The following is a 21,658-nucleotide window of genomic DNA, read 5'->3' on the forward strand; positions in this document are numbered from 1 at the left end:
TTATCTTACTTATGTCTCGAATTCTTTCCATGCCCACTTTGTGTAGTGTGTTAGATGACGCACTGTCCTCTTCGGTCCCATCATGACACTCGTCTAGGCCCTTGCCTGACCAGATAGACGCCACTTGATGGAATGTGAGGCTCTGTTCATAGACAGTTAGATCATTGTTTGATGATTTACTTGGGCACAACTATGGTTAGGTTGTGACGTTCTCACTCGCTTAAACCACCTAAAATTGAAAACCACCTAAAATTGAAAGATTTTGAATGGGTAGGTTGAAAATACATCAAAAAGATTAAATTTTTTTTTTTACTGTGTTGTAGGAAAAGGTGGAAGCAAAGGAAGATTAAAGATAAAAATTATGAGGTAGAGAGGAATTATTCATGTCCTCGTGGAACACGTGTTCTCAAAAGAAAGCATAAAAGAATGATGGGCATCAATTATGATGTTTCGACCACTAATCTTTTTCATTTTTTGTGTTAGCGTAAATGGAAGTGGAATCTCCAAAAACCACACATGAATCAATTCATTTTTATTTACTTTAAAACATTATATTAAAATTATTAATAAAATACACACAATTTTTAAAAATTAATCAACTTCTTAGTGGATTTTGGAGTTGTAAAGGGCTTTACAATTTTTCCCAACCACTTACCCTTTCATCGCATCTTAATCGCATCTTTTTACATCTTTAAATCTCTCTTTAATATTATTATTATTGTTCCCAATTATACTAAAATAGTACGATATTATTCATTTTAAATGGTAATTTAGCACGATTTTGTTTTGGGATTATCCCACGAGCTATACTAGTAGAGACTTGTTGACTTGAGTTGACTTGAATGTAGGTCAACTGATTATGATCTCCGTAGTTTCACAAGTGTGTCAAAATAAGTCTCCAGACATATTTAATAATTTTTTTAACTTTTTTTAAAAAAAATTATTTCATTTGGTCAAAGTCTTTGGTCTTCGAAAATAATGTTACAAAATTATTAAATGACTAAAGCAAGTCTAAGTCTAGGTGGAAAATAAAGGTTTATAATCTTTTGATTTATTTGGATTTTCTTTAAAGAAAAAAAGACATTAATTAGTTTCTTTACATTTACCTTTTGGGCCGGATCTTACTGAAAATGAATTGGGCTTCAAAATTATATCTCGGCCCAAGTAAATTGTGGCCTCGTTGGCCCATTTTCGTTGAAATTTGTGGCCATTTGGAACCGATGTGGCTAATTGCCTTATCTAGTCCCTTTTGTGGTCATCAAAATTCAGCTCACAATCTCTCAAATCTCAGCGCCACTCACTGATATAGCGTTAGTTATTGAGAAATGCCCTCCACTCTTTGCTGTGATCCATCCATGGCGTCCTCCACTCTATCTTCTGCAACTCCGTCACAGGTAGGTAGCGGTAATTAGTTGATTGAAGTTCCATTATGTTGTAAGGAACTTGAAATTTGTTGCCCATTATTGATGATGTTGTTGTTCAGCTATGCGCCAGTAGAAGTGCTTTGTTCTGTCCCTCGCAAGCGCTGTTGAGGAAACCCAAGAGCGCTCAAATGGGGGCGAAGGGAAAGGGCGTTAAGATCTGTTGTCAAGCCACTAGTATTCCGGCTGATCGAGTGCCGGATATGGGTAAAAGGAAGACCATGAATTTGCTTCTGTTGGGTGCTATTGGCCTTCCCACTGCTACCATGTTGTATCCTTACACCTATTTCTTTGTCCCTCCTGGGTAATTCTCCTTTCTTCTGCTGGATTATCAAGAACTAGCATGATCTTGAGAATGATCTTGAGATGTCTGATTAGGGGAAAATTGTGTCAATGATGGGAATTAGATGGAGTTTAGTAATATTAGTGTTGATAATAGCCAATTTTTCATCTCAGTGTGTGCTGCTATGTCTATACAATTGAGGTTAAAGAACTGAGATTCTGTACTTGCTGTGCATTCTAATTGTTGATTTGGTAACTTTTTGAACATGTTCTGTATACAATTACAGTACTGGAGGTGCTGGTGGTGGAATTGTTGCCAAGGATGCTTTTGGAAATGATGTTCTTGCAGATGAATGGCTGAAGGCACATGGCCCTGGAGACCGAACCCTCACACAGGGGCTCAAGGTACTATAACTCTCTCAGGGCATGTTTGGATGTGGCTGTGAAATAGTTAAAATCATTTTTTTATGGCGTTGATAATCTACAACCGTTCAAGCCCACCACTATTAGATATTGTCTTCTTTGGACTTTCCCTTTCAGGTTTCCCTTCAAGGTATTTAAAATATGTATGCTACGGAGATGCACCCTTAGAAAGAGTACTTTGTCCCCTCTTCAATCGACGTACAATCTCACATTCCATCCCCCTTTGAGGCCCAATGTCCTCGTTGACATTTATTCCCTTCTCCAATCAATGTGAGACCCTCCAATTCACCCTCCTTCGAGGTTCAGTGTCCTTGCTGACACACTATCTCGTGTCCATCCCCGTTTGGGGCTCAACCTCCTAACTAGCAAATCGCCAAGTGTCTAACTCTGTTACCATTTGTAACAGCTCAAATCCACCACTAAGAGATATTGTCTGTTTTGGCTTGTTACGTACCGTCATCAGCTTCACAGGTTTAAAATCCGTCTGTGAAGGAGAAGTATCCACACCCTTGTAAAAAAATGCTTTGTTTCACTCTCCAATCGATGTGGGATCTTACAAAATCACACTTCGAAACCTTGTGAATGATTAAAGCATATTTCAAATTCATTTTGAATATGATAAAAGCTCCAAAACATGCCTAATGAATGTTATTATTATGCTTGGGAAGATGAACGAGTAGTATATGATGGATTTCAGGGAGACCCTACCTACCTTGTAGTGGAGAAGGATAAAACACTTGCGACGTTTGGAATCAACGCCGTATGCACTCACCTTGGATGCGTGGTGCCATGGAATGCAGCTGAGAACAAATTCATCTGCCCTTGCCATGGATCCCAATACAACGATCAAGGCAGGGTGGTCAGAGGCCCTGCACCTCTAGTAATACTTCTTCAAACCCTTTGCTCATTTCAAGCCTTTAAACAACCAACAAACTTCAGATTATATGTTGATGCCATTAACTAAACAGAGTTCAAATTTTGTTTGTTGGGACAGTCTCTTGCATTGGTTCATGCTGATATAGACGACGGGAAGGTCGTGTTCGTTCCTTGGGTCGAAACCGATTTCAGAACTGGCGAAAATCCATGGTGGGCTTAAGCCTCCTCCTCCATGTAACATCTTTCCACATCCATCCATATTCTCCTGTTGTATATTTTGGTTTCAATTCATATACAAGACAACTCAATCTTAGGATTGTATCGATAAGCTTTGATAAGTACCACCCTGGTGTTCTACTTTATGAATCACGACTATTTACAAAGGTATGATATTGTCCCCTTTAAGCATAAAAATCCCAAAAAGCCTCGTATCAAAGATGTATTCTTTACTTTCGTATTCATGATTAACCCCTTAATTAGTTGATGTGGGACTCCTCTCCCAACAATCCTCCCTCGAACAAAACACACCATAGAGTCTCCCATGAGGTCTATGAAGCCCTCGAATAAAGTACACCCTTAGTTCGACACTTGAAAATTCTATTAACATGACTATTTTAAGGTTATGGCCGCGATTCTCCATAATGGTATGATGTTGTCTCATTTAAGCATAAGCTCCCATGACTTTGCTTTTCGTTTCCCAAAAGGCTTCATACCAATGAAGATATATTCCTTACTTATAAACTCACGATTAACCCCTTAATTAGTCGATGTGCGACTCCTCTCCCAATAATTCTCAACATTCTCTTCGGTCCATGAATGCAGGACGGATTAGCTGCTACAAATGACACTAATTAACCCTTTCAAATGGTCAATAATTAGTGTTGGAAGTGTCAAATTGTTTAAGTGAAATAGGCAGAAATCAATATTAGAAGACAAACATTCAACCGCAAATCTCTCCTATGCCTTAGAACATTTTGTAATGTCTTGGAATTTGGTGTTTTTTTTTCACTATTCAATTTCCGACATACTCGTTTCGGTTCCATAGCCAGTTTTCTCGACACCTCCGATCCAATTATATATCTCATTTTAAATATATAACCAGTAGTTCTTCACATGCGTTGCTTCCTCCAACATAACATATTATATTGCCTCAATATTAATATACACATAGGATAATCTTAATCAAATCATGTGCCATCAAAAGTTTTAATCATTAAGCTTTTAAATGCTTCAATTTAATATTACAAATTTTATCCTATAGTTTACCCAATAATAAACGTTATTTGTTATAAATTATTTTAAATATATATATTTTTTATTTTTTATTTTTTGAAAGCGTGATGATGTTTAAAGAACTGCAAGTTTACTTTCTGGTTCCAATGAAAGCCCCAAGGAAAACATTGGAAGAGAGAGAGAAAATGGCCATCTGATCAGAAAAAGAAAACAACCCAGATTTGACATTTACAGTGTGGCGAAAAGACAAAAAAGCCCCTCAATCATCGCTCTTTTTGTCTACTAGCATCACGTGACCCCGACAAGGGCATCCTCTCCTTTCTTCCTCCAAAAATAACAAAACAAACAGATTCCAACCGGTAATGATCCCGTATCGCCACTACCAAGCAAGCCAATAAACAGAAATCAGTAGGGGTATAATCGGAATCAGAGAAATGGACGGTGGCGATGACGACTGTGCCTTTTCCATCTGCAAGGAATCGACGGCCAGCGGCATGTTCTCTTGGTCCGGACTACACGTAGATTGGTGCGGAGGGTGAGCGCTGTACATGATGGCTCGGAGTACGGCCGAAACGGTGGGAATGTATGTCGTTTTGTTTCGAGCCAATAGCCACGTCAGACCCATGAGTTGGCAGTCTCTGTTGAACATTTTACTGGCCCTATCGTTGCTGGCGTTCTTCTTCGTTCCCGTAACCTGGATTTATCAATCCCGACAAAGGATATTATATCTTTATGTCCAAACACACTTAGGTGCTGATTTGCAAATGTGAAGAATATTGGGGTAAAGAAAAAATTAGAATAGTGAATCGGCACATGGGTAGGGTTTCAAAAGTTCAATAATTCCAGGGCGGAAATTAAAATTCTTTAAATTTTATAAATAAAAAATATATATCAGAAACAAAATTTTTTTTTTTTTTTTTTTTTGTTAAATTATATACAAATTACTAATTTTCACAAGAAAAAAAAAATTAATTCAAGATTACCTTTTGAAGGGCGCCAAGGCATTTGGTGCAACCGGAATACGAGGAGTTCCGGCAACTCTTTTCAAGATTACGAACGGCGGCCGTCGGAGTGGCGTTACGGTTACCGCTACCACCGCCGCCAGAGACATTGAAGGCGGCGGGACAAGACAACGAACTAATTTGATGAAGCCGAATCCCACAAAAGCATAAAACGGCGTCGCAGCTGGCATTCGGCTGCGGAATCTTAATGTTTCTACTCAAGAGTGAGGTTTGCAACGAGTTGACGCATTTCTGTGAGTCGTCCGGCATCATGGGGAGGTCTCCGGCTGCTTCCGGCGTCGAGGTCGAAGCAGTAATTTTAAGGGCGGCCCGTGCATGAGCGGCGAAAAGCCACGCGGCCAGAACAGGACAGCATCGACTCCGGTCGAGATTCCGACCGCAAGCCTCTCTAACGCCGCCGAAAAGCTCGTCGGAAAGATCGAGGTGGCAAATTTGCATCTGGGTTTGAACGGGAAATGCAGGAACGGTGTTGGGGGAGGAATATTCGCCGGGATTTAGCGGTTGGCTTTGGCCGGAAACTGGTTCGACGAGGAAACCAGCTGAAGTGAAATGAAAATTAAGGCATAATAAAACGAAAGAAATAAAGAGAAAGGTAAAAGAAGGCATTTTGTTAAACCCCTTTATGGTAATCAAGAAAAATATGATTAGAAGGGGAGAAGATTCTGAAATATTCTCCAAAGAAAAAGAAGAGAAGAACAATGGCGAGTGATGGAAATGAAAGAGACAGGGAAATCTGGTTGGGTTTTTTTTTTACGTTGTATCATAGTATTATGGTCTATATATGAATTTCCCTCAATTATTTTGCACTGTTTCAAAGGAATGGTTTTTTTTTTTTTTTTTTTTTTTTTTGTGGGTTTTGTAAAAGAAGAGAGAAACGGGTAGTGGGTGTCTGAGAGCGGGACGAAAGATTCGTGTGAGTGAAGGAGAGAGGGAAAATTAAGTAAAAAAGAAGAAGAGAGAGTACAAAATATTTGTCAGGTTGTGGTGTCGTTTTCTTGGTCCTTCTTTTTTTTATGTCAATGGTAGTGTGAGGGAGAGGGAGAAGGTGAGATATGAAATAAAGAAACCATATAATAAACCCACTTTTAAATTTGATATCTATAAGCTGAAATGGTTCAATGTTTGGGAGTACCCTCTGCCCATCTATCTTCATCTCACTTACCTAATTTCTTAAGGGTAGAGAATTATTAAAAAAAAAAGTAGTCTATAATGGTTAATTAACATAAACATTATAGTTTGTAAGTAAAGATATCGACAAAAGACCCACACCCAAGTTTCATAGCTTTGGGTCCGCTATCCCGATCATGATTTTCCTACCCCCAGAAGGAAAAGTTCTTCCTTTTTTGGCCAGTTGTGGGTGATGAGGGATTCGAACCCCCGACATTGTGGTTCGTAGCCACGTGCTCTAATCCTCTGAGCTACAGACCCCACCCCGTCTCTACTAGATCTATTCTCGAGAGTGCCCTAAAAAAAGGAAGTTTTCCTCTCCCTAGCCATTTGCCATTTTGTGTTAAGAATATGTGAAAGCATTGGTACGAGCTCTTTTATGGAAACTAAAAGCAAAATTATGAGAGCTTATGTTAAAAGTGGATAATATCATGACATGGTGGAGGTCATGATTCGGTATTAGAGTCATGCCCTTAACTTAGTCATGTTAATAGAATCCTTAAGTATTGAACAAAAAGATTGTGAGTCTCGAAAGTGTAGTTAAAGGTAACTCAAGTGTACGAACAAATTGTGTACTTTATTCTATGGCTCTAGAGAAGAAGTTGAGAATTAATTTAGGGAAGACTATTCGATAGCTCTAAAGAAGGAGGCTCTAGAGTGTATTTTGTTCGAGGGAAGAGTTGTTGGGGATTATTGAGAGAGTAGTCCCACATTAGCTAATTAAGAGGAAAATCATCGGCATAAAAAGTAAGGAATACTATCATCCTTGGTACGAGGTCTTTTTAGATATGATTGAGAGGAGTAGTCTCACATTGGCTAATTAACACGAAGATCGTGAGTTTACAAGTGCAATATCATACTATTGTGGAAGTCGTGAGGTTAAGGATGATTTATTTTGGTACATGTGTTATGGTCCGTCATTCAAGCTCTTTTTCCCTTGAAATCATCAATGTGGTGATGTCTTTTCTAAAACTCATCTTTTTTTACAAGACCACAGATAGGATCAGCAAGATTCAAATATGATATTTCAAATCAATTTACTTTACCAATTGAATAACACCACACATGATTTTTAATTTTGGTACAAAGTGGCATAAGGTTTTTAAATCAAAATTATCAGTACTTATTAAACTCAATATTAAAAGATTAAATAATTTATTTAATACAAAAGATATCTAGTAAATATTTTATAAAACATAAAGTTGAAGTATTTTTATAAAAATACAAACCTAAAAGTGGGATTAAAAAGCATACATTATATAAATGAACCTTTTGTTATGGGAAAACGATGTGGGACAGTAAGAAGGATAGGGAAGAGTGAGAGATGAGAAGGCATCTTTAAGGCGTTTGACATTTTCTCTGTTCATCTCATTCCACTCAACTATTTTCTTCCTGACTTTAGCCCTTATTATTATTTTGCGTGCGTTACAGCCATTTCAGAATGAAACCCACTTTTTCTCTCACATCTCTAGAGAGAGACAGAAAATAAAATTTAAAAAAGGTTCACATGGAGTGCCGACCCACGTCCCACTTTACTATAACATACACTCGAAAGTAAACCAGGACTCTTTGCAATAGTATGATATCGTTTATTTTGAGCTATTTGAGCTAAATGGGTATGTTCGTAAAGGCGGCAATAATCAGCCAAAAATGATTCAAACGAAATGTTAAGCAAAAATGAATGATTTTTTTTTTTTTTTTACATTCAGCTTTGTTTATGGGTCCCTTCCATTTGTTTCTCAACTTTCAATCCAACAACTCAATAATGTCTTAGAAAGCAAAAAAAAAAAAAAGACAAAGGCCCCAACTTTTGCATCACTTCTATAAAACACACCAATTATTCAATCAATACTACAATATCATACATTACATGCATCATCATAGAGACAAGAGAGAGAGGGGGGTCTTTCTTTTTCTCTGCAGCTAAGGCGTTGGTAATTGAGGTAGGGAAATGTGTTTTTGAATGGTACGATTGTCGCAGGCTATAGCCCCCACACCTGGAAACGCCGTATTCTACTTCTTTCGCGCCCCACAGCGGCGGCGACGGCGACGGCGACGGCTAAGTGGGAGCTATGGATGGATGGGTGGTGGGGCAAATAATAGGAAAAAACGGTGTATTGGAATGGTGGTTAGATTGCTTGAAGCCCCCTCGAGACCCATCTAGATTGGATGGGGCTAAATGGGCTGAGTCCACGTGGCAAATGTACGGAGGCCCAATGAAAGTTTAAAAATATATTTTTAGATAAAAAGTATAATTAAATATTAATTTAGCGGTTGCATAAAAACATGATGCTTAAAAAAGCTAAAGGAGTCAAGTAAAACGACAAAAGCAATAAGACATACGCGTCACCGACAGTAGAAAATGTGTCCAAGTACAAAAAATTGACTTTGGTCCAATTTTAAACCAACGGGAAGAGTCAAAGAGCAAACTGTTCCGCAGTCGCACGCAATTGCTTCCATTCAAATTTCTATTTTATATATTTATTCCTTTTTTTTTTTTTAATTTTTAATTTTATTTGGCTCTCCTTTTGGCATGACCCCATTTTCCTTTTCTTATTTGTGAATTATTTGGTTGGACCACCGCCCACCTTATCACCTTATCCATTTCAAGTGTAATATATTGTTCTCTTTGAGCATAATCTCTCGTAATTTTGTTTTTTATTTTTTGAAAATGTCTCATACCAATGGAGATAATGTTCTTTACTTATAAATTCATGATATTTCTTGTAATAATTATTTATATTTATGAATAGAAAGAAGAAAATTGTGGGGGAGATGATTAATATGGATGGTGAGATCCTCAAATAATTTGTATTGATAGTTCATGATAGCTATCATTTGGTTTGGTCAATAAGCGGTTGTTTTTGATGTCCATAAAGATAGGAGAAGATAGAAAAGTGGAAGAGGAATTATGAGGAAGCTTTCCCACACAATGTTTCAGTTTCACACCCAAAACAGTGGTGGGTTATATACATATATGGACAAAACCACACTTTTTAGGGTTGAAATTCTTGTGTGAACCGATGCCTATTAATTGATTTGAGACAAATGATCGCTTTTTTTTGGAATGGAAAACTGCTTTCATGGCGTGGACCATTCAGAATTTGAGAATCTAATGTCTCGAAAATTTAAGGGTTCATCTATAGAGGGTGAGTCACGGCTTAAGATTAGACTGAAAAGCATAGTCGATGGACAATAGGTGAATATTGTTGTACAACCCCTTGTTGGCCTCAAGAAACGGAGGCTAGATTAGCCGATGTCCCTGCTTTTTTAGGGTAAGAAGGAGTAAAGAAAATACCTCGAGTCAATGTTCGAGTACCAACACTGTAGTGCCAAAGTAACTCATGTCATATTTTTAGGAAAAGCTCGAACGACCTTCGACAAAAGGGTATCTATACCCGAAAGAAATATCTTTAGTAGTGTCCTTGAAATTGAAGATTGAGACAATTTTTAAAGTGTAAATAGACGGCATAATTTTATTACTAACCATTTTCATCTCAAATTAATTATAATTATATTTTTAAAATTCACAAAATAACTTACCTTATATCCATCTTTCAATACTTTTTAATTTCCCACTATATTTGCATCGATTTTGTGGAAAAAAAAAAAAAGGACAATAAAAGGATGAATGCAGATATTGGTATAATAATCAATCTTCTTTATGGTAACAAAACAACGATATGGGGGAGTCTAAAAGAATACATAAAATACACCCAAAAAAGCTTACAAAATACCCCAAAATAATATCCAAATATTTACATCAAATCTGCGAAGTCTAAACCTTCAGGAATTTCAAACTGTAAAAAGTTACTGCAGTAACTATCTCTCTCATCCTCGTTGCTGCTGCTGTTGTTAACGCAAGTAGATGAAGAATTCAACGGCGTGGGGCTTGATTTTGGCGTCGATATTCCACAATCAAACCCTAAATTCTGAACATCGTCATTCCAGATTTCTGGTAAATTCGAAGCCGTAGGATTCGAGCCATTCTCACCGTACACGTAATTGGGTTGGTTCACCAAAACATCCCCACCGCTCAAATTTGACGGCAAAAAATTTAGATTCTCTTGTGAATTTGGGCACTCAACAAACGTAGTAGAAATTGGCATCGAAGAAGCATTTGCGTTATTAACGTTATCATTCGGCTGTAACAGCTGCGATAATGTATCCATTTGAGCTTGAAGCTGAGCCTGAGCCTGAGCTTGGAGAAGGAAACGATTGTCATTTGGGTCTTCTTGTTTGATGGCTAACAGTGTAGAAATCAGCCTTAGAGATTCAGAATTTAAGCCGGCGGCTTGGTTGTTGTTCAATAACGTTGAGAGGCTCAAGAGTGGGTGGCTGCAGATGGCCGCCGTGAGAATCGACGGTAAGTCGAGAAGATCGATCCGTGGAGTATGAGTCACCGGGTCAATTCCCATTCGTAGGAGCCTTTTTCTTATGTGGGTGTTCCAGTAATTCTTAATCTCGTTATCCGTTCTTCCCGGCAAACGAGCAGCTATCGCTGACCATCTGAAATCCAAAACATTCCTAATTAGAAAATGTAAATAAAAGAAAAAAAAGAGTAAAATATTATTATTACTATTCTTACTTGTTTCCTAGAACACTATGCAATTGGATTATGGTTTCTTCTTCTTCGAAAGCAAATCTCCCTCGTTTAATATCAGGTCTAAGATAATTAGTCCATCGAAGCCGACAACTTTTTCCACATCGTCGAAGTCCTGTAAATATCAAGAACAAAACCCAATTCTTAATTTTTATCATTATTTAGCCGGAAAAAAAAAAAAAAAAAAAAAAAAAAAAAAAAAAAAAAGTACCAGCATTTTTAGGAAGATTACGCCAATTCCCGGGTCCGTGAATTTGAATATAGCTAACGAGCTTTTGATCCTCCTCGGGAGTCCAGGGACCTTTTTTAAGGCCATTTTTATCACAGCATGGAGCTCTCCCCATTTGGCTTGCAAAGTTGTTGAGACTAAGAGTGTTTGAGAAAAAGCGTAAAAGTGTTTGTTTTTCTGCTGCGGAGTCGTATAGAGGAGATGACTTTATATACACCTTCAAGGTGGAAGCCGAAGTCAAACTTATTTGGTGCCGTCCTAGATGCCACGTGTTCATTTTCTATGCGTATGTATGTATGGATGTATGTATGTATACATGTATGATGATGTGTATATGCGCATGAGTTGACATGGGAAGTCCGTAAAATATTGTCGACATAGAATTTCTTTTTTTTTTTTTTTTTAATTTACGTGGTGTATTTTTAGTGGTTAAAAAAAATTTAATGGGTCCCACTAGTTTATTAAAATATAATATAAATATGTCACATTAAAAGTATGTAAAAGATTCTAGAAAGTTATAATATCATCATAAGACCTCTCCTATTTGGAAACGTAATCACCACTAGATCTAAATCAGCTTTGATTTTTGAATTTTCACGAGGTAAGGTGAGAACGGAAGTTAATCATGTTTTTATTCTCCCTCAAATTATGATACTTTTTTATTTTATTTTAAAATTAAATTCAATGCTTCTTTCGACAATTTTAATTAGATAATAAATCTGCTTCTCGAAAATATTCATTTAAATGATTAATTCTCCACTTAAAGATTTGTTTTAAAAGATTTTAGCGTGGGAGTAATTTCAAATATGAATTTGGATTGTGTTGTTGGATGATGAAAGTCTCACATCGACTAATTTAGTGGAAGATCGTGGGTTTATAAGTGAGGATACTATCTTCATTGGTTCAGGCCTTTTGAGGAAGCCCAAAGCAAAACCATGAGAGTTTATGCTCAAAGTGGACAATATCATACCATTGTGGAGAGTCGTGTTCATTTAACATGGTATCAGAGTCACGACCTAAACTTAGTCATGCCCTAAACTTAGTCGTGTCAATAGATTGGTAAATCCTCACATATCGAACAAATGACTCCAAAAAAAAAAAAGGAGTCAAGCCTCTTCAAAGGCAATAAAAAATGACTAGGACTCCAAAGGAGTAGAGCCTCGATTATGGGAGGTGTACTTTGTTCGAGGGGAGGTGTTAGATGATGAAGTCCCACATCGGCATATGAGACAATATATTGTCTTCTTCACCCAAAAACTTTTCCTCCCTCGACAAGGATCGAAACCCTGGTGGAGGACGAATAGAAACGTAATCATGGAGGTCTCCATAAAAGAAAGCCTTTTTGACATCGAGATAATGCAATGACCCAGATCTATTAGCTGCAACTACCAAGGGTTAAAAGCGTACTTTTTTAAGTGTCAAAAAAACAAATAAACACCCATTTCAAATATTAAAAATAAAAAAGTGTCGGAAAACTCTAAAGCGATTATAATTAGTTGACTTCAATATGTAAGAGGAGTTGGAAGGATGATTCATTAATACATACATTATTATTATGATATAGACGCACATGAGTTGACATGAAAATTGGGAGCTAAGTTAAGAGGGCTAAAAGCTATGTTTTGATATGGGGGAGTTGACTTTACAGGAATGATTGGGCGGTCAGGGTAGTTAAGTTCTCTCATCAATATTGAAGAAAAAACATGTTTTATTTTTTTACCGATTGCTTGTTCTAAGCCATTTCGTATTACATTACTTGTGGACTTTACCCAACAACTAATTACGACATTACATTTCTATAACAAGACTTAGGAAGTTACTTGTGGTTGTTTTATTTAATTTGTTTGTTCTATGTTACCAATGTGAATATAATCTCATAAGAATTTAAGCTTCAAAATTGGATTAAAAAAAAAATAATAATAAATTAAGAATAGGATGCCCTTTTATCTATTTTTTTAAAATAAAATAAATGGGATTATGAGACTTGAACCTCCGACACCAAAGATTTATGCTCGTATAATGACTAATATTGGCAACCTCAATAATTTATGCTCGTATTTTTAATTTTCAATTAAAGTTAAATAATAAATTCTATAAAATTAAGTGGGAGACTAGTTTTTTTTTTTTTTTTTTTTTTAATGATTCTTAGCTTGATCATAAAATAAAACGATAACTCGTAAATGTTTAGGTATCATTTGATAATCGTTTAGTATTTTTTTAAAAAAATAAAGCTTCTAAACCCTAAATGGCTCTTTAATTACTAAGTTCAATTTTTAAAATTTAATAAATGGCTCTTTAGTTCTTTTACGTTATCTCTATCATATACACATACATATACATATACGAGAGTATATACATATACGAGAGTACATAACGTTGATGCCTTCATTTTTACTATTACCTAAGAAGTCAACTTTTAAAAAGTCAAAATAACAGAGAACTAAATTGAAAATTTTAAAATGATATGGATTAAATTAAAATAAAAATAAAAATAAAAAAACATGGCAATTTTCCCTAATTTTTAAAGAAACTTTTCAAATGTTGATCAAATTCGTTAAAAGAAGAAAAGCTTTATGAACTCATCCCTTTTACTTTTGAAATGTTGATTCAAACTTGGAAAATAATAATAAATTGAAACCTTTTTTTTTTTTTTTTTTTTTTTATAATTATTAATCTCACTTTTTATATTATATGAAATTACAAACTCCACAAATAAAAAATAAAAAAAAAAATCAAATTTTGTATAATTAATAAAAAAAAAAAAATTATGAGTCATAAAATCTGTGTGATGAAGCATTCAAATATGCACCTTGAATTTAAATTAAAATAATAGAAAACAGAACCTAACTTGGTTGAGCAACAAAATATTATTAAAATGAGTGAATATTTATTTTACACATTTTTTCCCTTAAAATGCATAATCAGCTAAACCATGGCGTGTAAGCGTCACATGTTCACCTAGAAATTTCCAAACTTTCCAAGCTGGAGCCTTAGCTGTATGAAACAGACCACTATAATCCCTCCACGTAGCACACAAGTCAAAAGTCAACCAATCAACTAAAAAGAGCTCATCTTCTGTTTGACATTTGTCTAATCACCAAAATCATGTGGCTAAAAATGCCTGTGAGGATTTGGGTTTAGGAACCCAAATCAAAGTCATCGAAAATCAGGTGCCATATTTCATCCACTCCTATCTAACCCATAAATCTCACTCAATTCCTTTTTTATTCCTTCACTTTTACACCACAATTTTTGGTTCCACCCGCCCTCCATCCATGCTAGTATACTGTCCAGTGTATAGCTCCGACACCATTTATAACAATCTAAACATACTACTAGTAGATATTGTCCGTTTTGGCTCATTACGTATTCGAAATAAACCCTTATAAAGAACGTTTTATGCATTGAACCCATATGAAATTTTTAGTGGGGTGTGCTATTTTTTTTTTTTTTTTTTAAAATGAAGGTTTGGAAATAATATTTATATCATGAAATAGATACACTATTAATCATTGATCCCCAAAAGATTATTTAATCAATTGTTGGTGAAGGGAAGATCCATTTATTCAATATATTAAAGTTAAAGCCATGCTTTGTGTTTGGTTGGCCTTCGTCCACATTGCCACGTCTCATTCAACCAACGTTATGAACCATTTTTCTATTATTGGTCGGATTCAAATCTTCATTGAGATTTCATAGGCTTCTATACCATATTAAATAATATATAGTTTACATCTCAAAATCAATTAAAAATGTAAACATATTTGTATTTTATAAATTAATCCTCTCGATCATTTAGTAAGCGAGTATATTAAGTTCACTACACGATTTCTTAATGGTAGAGGCATAGGTTTAGAAGCATGAAAGGTATAATGTGAATAATATAGTTAAGTTAAATGTTTTATTTTTGTTCATAGCATATGATACGGTGCACATATTATATAGTTATAATTAAATGGAAATGATAAAATATGGGACACTGTAGAGTAGAACAGGTTGCGTAAGTGGAAATGGATTTAGGGTTGTAACTCACGCGTGTAACACCACAGTCATACGTGTCTTGTGTCTTGTGCCTTTGTGTTTTGCATTCAAACATTGAGGCTAACTAGTTCTTATTTTTTATTTTTATAAGGACGATAAATATGATAGGAAGATTGAAACGTAAGCCTCCCACTAGTGAAGATCGCATTCTTGACTTATAAATCCATGACCAATTAGCTAATGTGGAACTCTTCTCCCAACAATCATTCCTTCCAACAAATTACACTATAGAGCTTCTCCTGAGGCCTATAGAGCCCTCAAACAGCCTCCCTTTAATCGAGGCTCAACTCCTTCACTGGAACCTTCGAACAAAGTACACCATTTGTTCAAAACTTTAGTCACATTTGACTACACCTTCGAGGCTCACAATTCTTTATTCCACATTTGAGGATTCTATTAACGTAGCTAAGTTTAAGGCATGATTCTGATATCATTTTAGGAATCACAACTCTCTCCCATATATAGACCCAATTAATAGATGGGTATCCAATTATAGGCCCATTAATGAAGAGTCCAAAAGGATCCATCGGCCCAATGAGTCGATGGGTATCCAATTTCAGGCTCATTTCTGAGGAGTCCAACAAGGATCCATGGGCCGAATTAATCGATGGGTATCAAATTGTAAGCCCATTTATAAATAGTCCACAAGGAATCATCGGCGCAATGAATTGATGGGTATCCAATTTTAGGTCCATTTCTGAAGATTCCAACAAGGATCCAACGGCCCAATGAATCGATAGGTATCCAATTGTAGGCCCATTTATGAAGTCCAACCAGGAGACATAGGCCCAATAAATCGACGGGTATCCAATAAGAGGCCCATTTCTGATAACTCCAACAAGGATCCAACCAAATCAATCGATGGCTATACAATTGTAGGCCCATTTATGAAGAGTCCAACAAGGATACACGGGCCCAATGAATTGATGGGTATCCAATTTTTAGCCCAATTCTGAAGAGTCCAACGAGGATCCATCGGCCCAATGAATCAATAGGTATCCAATTATAGGCCCATTTATGAAGAGTCCGACAAAGATCCTTCTCCAATTATAGGCCCATAAATTTATTGGGCCTATGGTCCTTGTTAAACTTCATAAATGGGCCTACAATTGGATACTAATCTATTCATTGGGCCAATGGATCCTTCTCGGACTCTTCAAAAATGGGCCTTAAATTGGATACCCATAAATTAATTGGGCCTATGGATCCTTGTTGGACTCTATAAATGGGCCTACAATTTGTTACCAATCGACTAATTCGGCCCATCACCCTCGTTGGACTCATCAAAAATGGGCCTAAATTGGATACCCACCAATTAATTCGGCCCATGGATCCTTGTTGGACTCTTCAGAAATGGACCTAATATTGGATATTTATGGATTCATTGGGCCTATCGCTCCTAATTGGACTTTCGAAATGGACCTAAAATTGAATACGTATAAAATTATTGGGCCCAGAGATCCTTGTTGAACTCTTCCTAAATTGGCCTACAATTTGTTACCCATCGATTCATTCGGCCCATGTATCCTTGTTGGACTCCTCATAAATGGGCCTACAATTAGAAACCCATTAATTCATTGGGCCGATGTATCCTTGTTGGACTCTTTATAAATGGGTCTCATATATGGGCCCATCGAACATTGGGCCGATGGATCCTTGTTGGACTCTTAATAAATGGGCCTAAAATTGGATACCCATCAATTTATTGGGCCAATGGATCCTTGTTGGACTTTGCTAAATGGGCCTAGAATTTGTAACCCATCGATTAATTCAGCCGTTGGATCCTTGTTGGACTCTTCAGAAATGGGCCTACAGTTCGACTCATTAATTGATTGGGCCGATGGATCCTTGTTGGACTCTTCATAAATGGGCCTATTATTGGATACTCATCGATTCATTGGGCCGATGGATCCTCGTTGGACTCTTCATAAATGGGCCTACAATTTGTTACCCATCGATTAATTCGGCCCATGGATCACCCATATTTTGAAAATCTAAATTTAACCCAAAAAAAAAAAAAAAAAAAAAAAAAAAGATTGTATAAACAAAAGCTAATGGTCAAATATCTGTGCAAAAGCATTTGTATGACAATTGCAATCAAAATATGTAATACAGATGATTAAAAAATAGCTTGAGGTGGTTATATCAAATGAGAATAAAGGTAGTGCCTGACTGAATACAAAATTCACCAATTGAGTAAATACCCAACAATACATTACAGACGCAGTTCTATCAGGTACTTTAGAATATTGCTATAACTCTCAAGTCTATCTGAAATTAGGCAGTGCTCCAATCAGCTCTCATAACCCAGTCTGCATGCTGTATTCTCCCAAGCATTTCGTTATGGCCTCACTAGCCGTCTGTGATCCTGCCCTCTCATCTCTTTTCTTCTTCTCTCTGTACAATTGAAATGCACCACTGGTTAATCATACAACTTTTATCCTTAAAGCCTGACTCTTAGAACCACCCAATTCTACCTCATTTAGGCCTCAGCCAAGGTCCATGGATTCGATATGGCAAGATGTAGAATCAAGGATTGATATCCAATAAATATAAATGCTACGAGGGAGGGTGACTTCCAGGAGATTCAACAAATACAAGATTGACAGTTTTCCAATCGATTATAGATTCATAAAATCTATGAAAGAATGATGGTTTGATAGCGCATATTAATCTACCATGAACTTAGCAGTCTCTTACCTATCGACATATTCCTTTAGGAGCTCTTTCGCCTGAACTAACTTCGAAAGCAGGTTACGGTATACATCAAGGTCTCGGTCCACGCCTTTTTTGTCAACATTTAAAGCGGCACATAGCTGTTCAGAAGTAGCAAGAAGTTAGATGCCAATACTCGGTCAAAACTCCATCACATGGCTTCAGCTATGTAAAAGAAACTGTTCAATTATATAGCTTTAGCTGATGTAAAAGAACAGAAGTATCGTATCTTCAGTGATAGACACGATAAATAAAGTTGGCCTTCACAAGAGTGAAAGGAAATCTCAAGAAAGCATTGTACGTGTGTGTGTGTGTGTGGGGCCGGGAATACCGCAAATAGACTGATGTTAGCTACAAATAAAATGCAGCCTAATGCAGGAAAGAATTCTTGACCTTAATTCTTTCGGACAGAATAAGGTTAGGCAATATTTCACTAACTTCCAATTTCTATAACGACTAAAAAGGTAACTAATGAGGAAGAAACACAATAATAATTTACAAATGGTAGCACTCAGAGAAAGAATATAATCTATCAGTAAAAGTCCTTTGAGAGGGGCTAGCTATCATTCAATTTAGCAATAATGAGCTCAATAAACTGTCACAGCAAAATGTTCATCTACTTAAAAGCTATATCACAAAAAGGAATATGAAATAACCTTTTCCAAGATACTGGGTTCAGAAGCATTTGCCAATTCAAGGAGTCGAAATAGCCCAATAGCAAAAAATCGGCTGTAGCTGAAATTCCCCTTGCCCCCAGCTCGTTCTGCAATGTCCTTCAAAATACTTTCGACTTCTCCTTCTCTTGATGCAAACTCAACCAATGAAGCTGCAGTCTGAGACCGAGCCCACTCTTCCAATTTTTGGGCATCAATTCTTGACAGTACAAAAAAAGTATATATATGTATTTTAAACAAAGAAAGACATTCTTGAAATTATTGGAAGAATGATCGAAGGTTGGAATTAATATACAGGGAAGAACTTAGACTCTTGGAGTAATTGAACAGAGAATAAACGTTCGTAAAATTTGATTGCCAGCTACAAATAAAAGAAAAGGGGAATACATGAAGATAGACATCGGGGATGGTAAAAGAAAAGGGGAATACATGGCCAAACCTATATTGCTCTGGATCCTCATTCAATGCGTTAATGTATGCTTGGAAGATGGCATCACGATCCTCATCGCTAGGGTACCCTTCCATAAGTCGATCATACACAGTAACAAAACCAAGGGCGAAAACAGGGTCATAACGGTATGTCTTCTTATACCTCATCAAATGCTGTTGGACAATCAATTCTTGCACAACGGTGTTGTAAATGCTAGGGATAGGCCGTTTATACGCCTTGAGGAAGTTCGCTTTAGTCTCGGCTACGGTTGTTACATCTGAGCCTTCAAAATAACGCATCAGTTACTAGACTCAAGTAGCAAGAAAGCAAACTAGAGAAATCTCAACACACTACAGATAGTTTAGAAATGATCCAACAGAACTACTGAAAGCCTAATTCTCACTTAAAACTTCTAATTCCCTCCATAATGTTCAATCTCCACAATTAAGGAAAAAACAAATCAAACTCAATCGGAATCAGCGAAACGAGCCTCTTTTCTTCTGCTACCATTTTCTGACAATTTGACAATCTAGTAAGCGAGCAAGGAAAACAAATCACCAGAAGCTACCTGTTCCAGATGCCATGCAATGAATAACCATGCGAGAACTGAAGCTAGATGTCCGAACTCCGGAATAATGACAGAAAACGCTCTTACGAAAACGAAACCCGTCGAAATGCGAGGCGAGTGAACGAGCCGAGGGAATCGGTAATCGTCTATCAGAACATTGACTTAATGCCGAGAATGATACGGAATTTACAGCCGCCATTGAAGAAGAATGAGAAAAAACTTGCGAAGATTACGAACTCCCGGAGGAAATGGATTTCATATCTAAGAAGAAGAGTGAGAGAAAAGTCGTAGAGAAGACACAAAAGTCCAAGAAATTTTCTCGGGAAAAAGAAGGAACAGAGAGTGTGACTGAGAGGTCATAACAGAGAGGCTTATCCAAGTGTAAGTTTCTATACCTTCACAAAGAAGCCAGTAGAGTATCGACACGTGGCAGATTTTCCATTTGTATGGACAGATCTTTCGACCTCTCTTGTCCGCTTGGAGAAAAGCTATTTTTTAGCCAAGAGTTGTGGAAAATTGGACCCGAATTGGGCTTCGTTTTCTGTGGGCTTGCTTAAGATTGAGCCCAAACATTGTCCCTAAATGGGCTTCACAAACAATCAAATAAGCCCAAAATAATATTATAATTCAAATATATAGTTTAAAAATATTAATAGAAATAAATAAAGGCTGAGTTGGAGGGAAGTGAAAAGAAGAAGGGAGACAAGATCTGGAAGTACCAAATTTGCTATATAAATTGGGTTTGATCTTATCCAATTCATCCAAACGTGTCCTTCCTATCCTTCATTCCACATGCCTATATGCTTTCTCCCCAAATATTATTTCATCCTAAACCAGCTTTATTCTTAATACAACAAAAAAGTTAACGAAACGTTCCTTATAAGGGTGTGGAAACCTCTCTCTAGTAGACACGTTTTAAAACTGTGTGACTGATGACGATATGTAGTGAGTCAAAGCGGACAATATTTGTTTGCGGTGGGCGGACTTGGAAAGTATATATTGAAGGCTTCTTTCAGGGGGAGTATCTTATATCTTATCGTTGAAATGAAAGTGTCAGTATGGAGAGACAAATTGATCGGATATCTCTTTTAACGAATTTCCTGATTGCGACAACTTATCGAAACTTGAGCTTAAAGAGGGCTGAAGTTTAAGGAAAATAGACGACATAAAACTAGTTTTAAACTCGGATAGATTGAATACTGGAATCATCTTTCACTACCCAGTAAAATTATCGAGGATGTGACTGTATTTAGTTTATGGCTAAGTTTTTACTATTAACGAGAAGGAGTAGCGAATAAAAATAACGTAAGAATCGGATTGGTCTGCCTGTTGTTTGGCCTTGTGCTAAGCCTTTTTCTTCATCGGGACATGGGAAAGATGTCTTCCTATGTAGACATTGGGGTTGGTCTTAAGGCCTTTACTTAAAAAATATTTGAATGGCTTTGGTTTAATACAAGTGGAAGCTTAAGACAGATGCCTTTACTTTAAAAAGCCCTTTTGGGTCTATAAATAGGACCTCAAGTTGTTTAGTTCATCATAATCCAACCAGTTTTGTGGTATTGTTTCATGATGGCTGCAGAAACTGGCGAGAAACGATACACAAACTATAGCTCAGATCATTCTACTTCTTCCTCTGCTAAGTTTTCTTCTTCTGCTTCTTCAAAGCAGACTATCACATTTTCCCGCGATGGCTCTGGCTCGGGCTCGGGCTCGGGCTCGGGCGCCAAACACGGCGGTGAGAGGGAAAGATCAAGAAAGGCTGAAGAATCGCTTCGAACCGTCATGTATTTAAGTTGTTGGGGCCCTAATTCATGACTTCCGAACAATTCATTTCTTCCTTGAAATTACTCGAAACAATCATATTGTGACGGTTTCATTACTGTAAACAAGGCTTCTACCTAAAAAGTGTCATCATGGGTTAGATAAAAGGAAGGCTATTACTGTAATCATTCATAGTCAAAGTTTTTGTAGTCA

General features: G+C 36.8%; 4 protein-coding genes across 5 annotated transcripts; 1 reads left to right on the forward strand and 3 right to left on the reverse strand.

Annotated features, from left to right (window-relative positions):
* Positions 1 to 1,233: 1,233 nt before the first annotated feature.
* On the forward strand, positions 1,234 to 3,385 carry LOC111811805 (cytochrome b6-f complex iron-sulfur subunit, chloroplastic). Its single transcript, XM_023698840.2, has 5 exons — positions 1,234 to 1,394; positions 1,484 to 1,725; positions 1,991 to 2,108; positions 2,824 to 3,006; positions 3,121 to 3,385. The coding sequence occupies exons 1-5, from the start codon at positions 1,326 to 1,328 to the stop codon at positions 3,220 to 3,222; spliced, it is 714 nt and encodes a 237-aa protein (XP_023554608.2). The 5' UTR covers positions 1,234 to 1,325; the 3' UTR covers positions 3,223 to 3,385.
* Positions 3,386 to 4,412: 1,027 nt separating this feature from the next.
* On the reverse strand, positions 4,413 to 6,110 carry LOC111811754 (putative GPI-anchored protein At4g28100). The gene is made up of 2 exons (XM_023698779.2): positions 5,219 to 6,110; positions 4,413 to 4,929 (listed from the first exon to the last, which is right to left on the reverse strand). The coding sequence occupies exons 1-2, from the start codon at positions 5,861 to 5,863 to the stop codon at positions 4,615 to 4,617; spliced, it is 960 nt and encodes a 319-aa protein (XP_023554547.2). The 5' UTR covers positions 5,864 to 6,110; the 3' UTR covers positions 4,413 to 4,614.
* A 3,965-nt stretch (positions 6,111 to 10,075) lies between these two features.
* LOC111811747 (transcription factor MYB41-like) lies at positions 10,076 to 11,421 on the reverse strand. The gene is made up of 3 exons (XM_023698771.2): positions 11,239 to 11,421; positions 11,013 to 11,142; positions 10,076 to 10,933 (listed from the first exon to the last, which is right to left on the reverse strand). Exons 1-3 carry the CDS (start codon positions 11,369 to 11,371, stop codon positions 10,183 to 10,185), a joined length of 1,014 nt encoding a protein of 337 aa, XP_023554539.2. The 5' UTR covers positions 11,372 to 11,421; the 3' UTR covers positions 10,076 to 10,182.
* Positions 11,422 to 17,364: 5,943 nt separating this feature from the next.
* Positions 17,365 to 20,032, reverse strand: LOC111811760 (protein THYLAKOID FORMATION1, chloroplastic). 2 transcript variants are annotated; one of them, XM_023698788.2, is made up of 5 exons: positions 19,685 to 20,032; positions 19,126 to 19,393; positions 18,669 to 18,885; positions 17,998 to 18,113; positions 17,365 to 17,694 (listed from the first exon to the last, which is right to left on the reverse strand). In XM_023698788.2, exons 1-5 carry the CDS (start codon positions 19,881 to 19,883, stop codon positions 17,598 to 17,600), a joined length of 897 nt encoding a protein of 298 aa, XP_023554556.2. In that variant the 5' UTR covers positions 19,884 to 20,032; the 3' UTR covers positions 17,365 to 17,597. The 2 variants fall into 2 exon arrangements, with proteins under 2 accessions (XP_023554556.2, XP_023554555.2); XM_023698787.2 differs by having other exon boundaries at positions 19,126 to 19,399.
* Between the last annotated feature and the right edge of the window lie 1,626 nt (positions 20,033 to 21,658).

The sequence above is a fragment of the Cucurbita pepo genome, chromosome 15 (assembly GCF_057944985.1).
Source record: "Cucurbita pepo subsp. pepo isolate OVF chromosome 15, ASM5794498v1, whole genome shotgun sequence".
NCBI lineage: Eukaryota > Viridiplantae > Streptophyta > Magnoliopsida > Cucurbitales > Cucurbitaceae > Cucurbita > Cucurbita pepo.